The sequence below is a fragment of the Lactuca virosa genome, chromosome 5 (genome assembly GCF_052849685.1).
Source record: "Lactuca virosa cultivar CGN04683 chromosome 5, Lactuca_virosa_CGN04683_v6, whole genome shotgun sequence".
In the NCBI taxonomy this organism is placed as follows: domain Eukaryota; kingdom Viridiplantae; phylum Streptophyta; class Magnoliopsida; order Asterales; family Asteraceae; genus Lactuca; species Lactuca virosa.
The window spans coordinates 318495001-318501810 of record NC_136430.1 but is presented as its reverse complement, the minus strand read 5'-3'; the positions used below and the strand labels follow the sequence as shown (position 1 = coordinate 318501810).

At 32.9% G+C, this 6810-nt stretch overlaps 1 protein-coding gene across 1 annotated transcript; it reads right to left on the bottom strand.

The window, feature by feature from the left end:
* Nucleotides 1-282: 282 nt before the first annotated feature.
* LOC145115249 (ABC transporter G family member 1-like) lies at nt 283-4801 on the bottom strand. The gene is made up of 8 exons (XM_079051501.1): nt 4427-4801; nt 4063-4142; nt 3404-3868; nt 3216-3302; nt 1932-2048; nt 1651-1848; nt 1150-1236; nt 283-1032 (listed from the first exon to the last, which is right to left on the bottom strand). Exons 1-8 carry the CDS (start codon nt 4719-4721, stop codon nt 400-402), a joined length of 1962 nt encoding a protein of 653 aa, XP_078907627.1. The 5' UTR covers nt 4722-4801; the 3' UTR covers nt 283-399.
* Between the last annotated feature and the right edge of the window lie 2009 nt (nt 4802-6810).

Here is a 6810-nt window from a genome sequence, read left to right as displayed (position 1 = left end):
ATTCTAAATCCATTTGGTATGATATAATAAAATAAAATATGAATAAAATAAACGAAGTAAATATAATGTGCAAAAGAATAAAACGAATTATTATATTTCATTTTCATGTTTGATTGGATAAAACTATTCATTCAAAGGAATTTGTTAACCTCATATTGATAAGCATTAGATTCATTTTATATTCATTGACAGTCTATTAAGAAAGTTTATAAGTTTATATTTAACTTTTTAATAAACAAATAAATAAAATAAAATTGAAGTTCAATGGCTGGGAAATAAAGATTGACACAAGAAAATAGATAGTGATTTTGCATGATAACCTTGGAGTTTTGCATGATAACCTTAGAGTTTTATAGTTCATGTTGACTACAAAATTTCTGAACAAAAAGACTATTATTTTTAGTTTCCAGACATACAACTCAACTGAAAAGCTCTAATAATAGGCCTCAATCGCTCGGTTATCTTGATGGTACCGAAGAGTATTGCCCTATATACAAAAACCATACCAATCAAGATTCCAAGATCAGTCCACTTGGAATAACCCATCTCAATTTGTAGTATATCCTTCAATATCATCTCACCATCCATGGTTGGAGGACCTCCTAAGTACTCCGGGAACTTAAGCCCTTCGAACTCATTTTTATACAATCCTTGTAATGCATACCTATGGAATGAAATATAGTACATGGGATATCTCCAGAATACATGAGGTAGATCGTTTGGCAACTGAAAAAATCCTGCACTTAGTATCATTAAGCCTTGGGTTCCCGCACCAGATATAATTCCCATTAGCAAATTTGGCACAATGGTAGCTACAATTATCATAAGGCATTCAACGAGTATCATTGATGTGAAGAGGACTAATGCAAAATAGATGAATTTTTCAGGTTCTCTCTGAAGTCCTACAAGAGAGTAAGCAATTACTCCTGGAATTAAAGAGATGAGAAGTAGGTATGGCATTGAAGACATGGCATGGCTGATTACAAATGATCCAACACCATAATGCCCATTTAATCTTTCCCATTGAAAGACCTACATAGTTACAACATATATAGTTGTTAGAAAATGTAATTACTTAAAGAGTTTTTTTTTTTTTTTTTTTTTTTTTTTTTTTTTTTTTTAGAAACAAATGAAGTTAAAAAAATAAACCTTCATTTCCTCCACGAACGAGGGGAAACCACCAATTGCCAAAATGGTGAGGAAGCAAGAAACAAACATAAGCATTGATATCCTAGCCTGTGTCGTTTTGGACCAAAACATAGAGTTAATATATTTTTAAGTGTAGATGGTTTCTAAAATTTAGGAAATAACTTTTGGCAGACATAACTATTTATGCATATCAAATTTAGTTGTGTTATGTAATTCTTTTTCAAAATCAACAACAACAATAACGTTATCGTCACAACACAAAAACGTGCAAGCAGTACCATTTTTCTATCCTATTGTGTTACCATTTTTTTTTTGTTAGAATGACATCTCCCAAGCACGAACCAAATGCTTCCGACATATTCAATCTTTTGTTTTGGACAACCAACCAAATATTATTAGGCGGGTGATTATTTGCGTCACAAAAGATAGGTTTTTAGTATGAGATATATGCAAAAATATCCACACTTTTAAACTTGTTATACATTCGAATATAAAACTTACGTGTAAAGAGCCAAATCCAGAACCAATATTGTTGAAGACTGTTCCTACTGCAAAACCCAGAGCAATATATATACCAAGTCGCAACCAGTAGTATCCAATGTCACGATACATGTTTATAAATGATCTTTCTACAAGCACCACGCACTGTGTAATGGAACTAGCTTGCATGCTTCCTTTTTTCACAAGTGGGGCTCCGTCCTTGAAAATTACATTTTTCATTACCTCTTACTACATTAATTAATATACACTTTAGTCATACCAAAATCACAAGTACCATGTACCTGTCCACATATAGCAGCAATTTCGTGTTGGACTTCTATATATATCTCAGACGACTTGTAGGCTTCAGAAAGTAGGTCGATTACGTTCTCATCACCAGTCTTTCCACTATCAAGGTCCTATTACAGGGAAAAGGGAAAAATGTAAGTAATATCTACAAAATGTAAACTTGGTACTATTGATTATTTTTTCCGAAAATCAAATGTTGTACCAACAATCGTTTGTACATATAGTTACTGGTATCATACCAAAAATATTTGGTACCAAATATTTGGTACCAACTTGTATGACTACCAATAACTTTTGTTCATAGAAACTAATAATTATTTCTACTAACAACATAAACTAACTTTATTTAAATTGTTTTAACATAATATACATTTTTTAAATAATTTCTCATCATCATTTGTCAATATTTGATGTCCGTCCATATATGAACCTACATATTTTATAAACTATATCTTCATCATCTCTAAATTTCTAAAAGGTTTATAAATTTGGTCCCATCATTTTACTTATTTATTCCACCTATATTTTTTATATTGAATATTCCTAAAACAAAAACAAAATATTTTTATTTGTTATAACTTATAACGGGTACATTTAAACCATGAAGTAGATTTTTTATATAAACTACGAGATAGTAGTTTTTATCTTCAATATGGGTGTTGTTTTGAACATCGACAATAGTTTTTTAATGGAATAATTATTTTATATTTTGTTATATATTTTTAATAAATTAAATTAATATATTAAACTTCATATGATAAAAAATTAAAATATAAACAAAGAAGTGTGCATAATAACATTTAATAATAAGATTAAGGAGAAATAATGAATATTAAAATCAGTTCATCCTATTTTATATAATGGGCCGCCGGAGTATTTGAAGCGGTCCATGATTTTGGACCGCATTAAAGCCATGGAAATTGTGACCGAATGCACTGTGCAAGACATTTTCGTGGACCTCTTTATGTTAATTCAAACCGCAATTACTATCCCACAGGCCACTGTGGATGGTCTAAGTCTCTAATAGTCCAAAAAAGGGGTTTACTCAATATCAAACAGTATTTTATGGTACAAGAAAACAGAGATTATAATAAAAACAATGAAGGGTACCAAACTGAATCCTACAACTATGAACAAGTTAAAGAATACAAAGAAACTTGTAATCTTTAAAATAAAGCAGATCTTATATATTGGAAAATGATCTAGGAATACAAATATTATATATTCTAACAATGTCATCACTCATTTACTTTGAAGATAAAACAATGATAACATACCTCATGAAAATCAGTGTTGATGGTTCTTAGATAGTGTTCTGCGGGACTTTGTAAAGAGGGACACGGAAAACCATTTACAACAAAAAACTGATCATCAAAACAACAAAAGTAGTCAGCTTCATAAATTTATCATGTCTAATATTATAAAAAGATTTGTCATGGGCATAAGAAGAAGATATGTATAAAACCTGATTTGCTGAAAAAGTAGGACCAAAGTATATTGTTTTCCCCGAAGATAGAAGACAAAGATTATCAAAAAGCCCAAAAACTTGACTACTAGGTTGATGAATGGCGGCCAAAACCGTCATATTATATTGTCGAGTTAATTTGGCAATCTGATTCATGACATGGTATGATGCTGCACTGTCAAGACCACTAGTAGGCTCATCAAGCAACAGAAACTTGGGGTGTGTTAAGAGTTGTAAGCAGATGCTTAGACGCTGCTTTTGGCCACCACTAAGACCTTTGGTTCCCCATCCTCCTATTTTTGTGTTCAAAGCATCTTGAAGCCCCATCTCCCTTATAGTTCTATCAGCTCTCTCCCTCTTTTCTGATTTTGACATCAACTTAGGCAGTTGCAGTTCAGCTGAGTAGTAGACCGTTTCTTTAACTGATAGAGTCCATGTTAACGCTTGTTCTTGAGTCATATATGCCTAAACAAATTTACGGTCATGTGCACGTAAATGTAAACAAAAATCAAGAAATCGTAGCCCATGAACTTCAGTAAAATGGGTTAGAATCTTGAAGAAAAAAATGCAAAAGTTTGTGCTTCGTTTTCTTTCTTGAAAAAAGTTTCCAAATAAATCAATGCAAAAGTGGTTCGAGCTATAAAGGATTGCGCTCATACCATAGTACCATATGTAGGCCTTGTTTTACGACCATTGATTAAAACTCGTCCAGTGTGTCTTGCGTTTGAAGCCAACCGTCCTGTGTTTAAACAACAAGGAATACCCAAAAAGATTATTGTATATTAAATGAATAGACCTAGCTCATTATTTCTGCTCCGTACGATCGATGTAAAGTCTACAACAAAACTCTGATACATATTTATATCATGCTAAGATCCAAAAAACTTGCACAGAAAAAAATATATAACATGCATAAAATTTGTATTATATTTCCGTTCTAAAAAAACGGTTGAATTTAGATTTTTTAACACAAAAAGGTTAATGCTCTTGAAACGTTGAAGGGTAAAACGGAGAATTATATACCAGCCAAAGCATCAAGTAGAGTGGACTTGCCACAACCAGAAGGGCCCATAATTGCTAGAATTTCTCCTGGTTTAGCATAACCAGTGGCACCGGTAAGTATAACTTTTCGTCCATCTTTGTCGACATTTCCATTAGAGTTTGAAACAGCTACTCCAAGATTCTCCCATGTCAAATAGGCTCCACCCCCTCCTTTCTTCATCACAGTACTGGCCTTAGACTCCAGGATTTCGATTCCCCACTCTCCTTCTTCATCTGGTTCCGGACGTATACAGTTGTTATGAATCACGCTACCCATTTAATATCAAAGATGAAAATAGAAAGAGATCTAGAAAGAGGGAGAGTTTCAAGTAGTTGCACATGAAGTGAAAAGTGGATGGCTAAATATATAATAACATCACAGGAAGTCCTGTGGTAAGACAATAAATGACAATTCTCTAGATATTTTTTCTATTAATTAATTCTTCTGAGAGAGAGAGAGAGAGTATGATTTGTGTATATGTTCTAAAAAATGATTCATCTATGATTTATGTATTTGTTCTAAAAAAACGCTAAAAAGCCACAAGAACTATAAGCGGAAATGATACAAATGTCTTAAAAAGTTTTTAGTGTGGGTCTATTTAGTCCCTAAAGTCTTTTTGTTGCTTTATGAAGGAACAAAACTGTTTTTGTCGAGTTTATTAGGTCATTTTGGAAGTTTGAAAGGGGTAAGCCGGTTACCCCTTATGTTAAGCTCATATATTGTGCTCCACGTGTATTGTCTATGTTGGTTGGTGTTCCTTTCAACGACCAACCAATAATTAGAACAATCAGATTATGCTTTTACATTTGTGAGTGAGATACCGATGATCACAAACAAATATGTGAATAACTATGCAAAATCAAGTGACACCCTCGTTCTCATTTATTATCTCACACTGATGTGCTGCTTAATCACACATGCTCCATCAACAATTATAAACTCGAGTTGTCTCATTTTTTTCAACTTGTAGAATGTCACACCCCAAAACCGGAACGGCGGAAACGTTCAGGGGTGGAGGACGTCATTTACAGTATCACAACAATGCATAGTAGTAAACAAGCAACAACATCATCCATTGCATTAATAATATAATTTAATACAAGTGTGTTCTGTAAAGTTTAATAGACACCAAAAAGTAAATCAAAATATGAGATGAGTCTTGAATGTGCTCCATCTTCTCAAAAGCCTGGCATCGGTACCTGTCTACTGATGACCTGAGAATACAAGTTATTTTGAAAGAGTTTATCAGCTTTAAAGCTGGTGAGATCATAAGTATTTTAGTGTCATTGTTTGTATGAAAGTGTTTGTAAGTATGTGATGTATAAGCTTGTAATTGTTTGAAATCTCCTAGAAAACCCTATGTTTTCTACTAAAAGTAGCCTTCTACCAAGGCATCAAATGTTTGTATGAAAATGTTTGTATGTACTTGATGTATAAATTTGTAAATGTTTGTAAATGTTTGTATCTCCTAGAAAACCCTATGTTTTCTACTAAAAGTAGCCTTCTACCAAGGCATCAAATGTTTGTATGTGTATCTCTTGTAAGAGTATGTATTTTCCCAATTCTGACTATCATTAACCAAAAATATAGCTTTTGCATTACGGTTCATTGTGAGAAGATCACAAAGTGAATGCAATGGGGAAATAAAATAGTACTGTACTGTTGTATTAATTAACTACTGCTGTACTAACCACCTTAAACCAATTGTTATTTAAAGTACCATGTGATATGCATGTACCATACTACCGACTAAAAACACGACGATGAAAGACGTCGGAAGAAATGACATTTGGCACCCGTAGACTTGCAAGTCCCACTGTAGCGAACAGCAAGGTGTAGGATAGTCAATCCAGTATAGATCTATACACAAATTCAACGCTCTCTTTCTAAGAGACTCTGGATACAAAACGAGCCATGGCAGGTGATGCCATGCCCCGTTACGTGGCTCACATAACTGTTGTAGTGTTCTTGTATATGTATTGTATGTACTAGCTGTATTGTATGTTCTCTCTCTGTCTAGTATGTATGTATGTTCTCTCTGTATGTTATCGTTTGTTTCTTGTCACTATGTGTTATGTTTGTTTCTCATCACTATATGTTATGTTTGTTTCTCATCACTACATGTTATGTTTGTTTCTCATCACTACATGTTATGTTTGTGTCTCATCACTACATGTTATGACTCATATATGAACTGACTCATTGTATGTTTCATTGTTCTAGTAATAGTATTGTAACTTCCGAAACTATACCTATTATAGTTTACTAGTAATGTTGTTTGTATGTATGAACATGTTTGTATACCTTTGCTACCCAAAGGTATTAAACTGAATGAAGGAACTTTTATATCTATACACATATACAT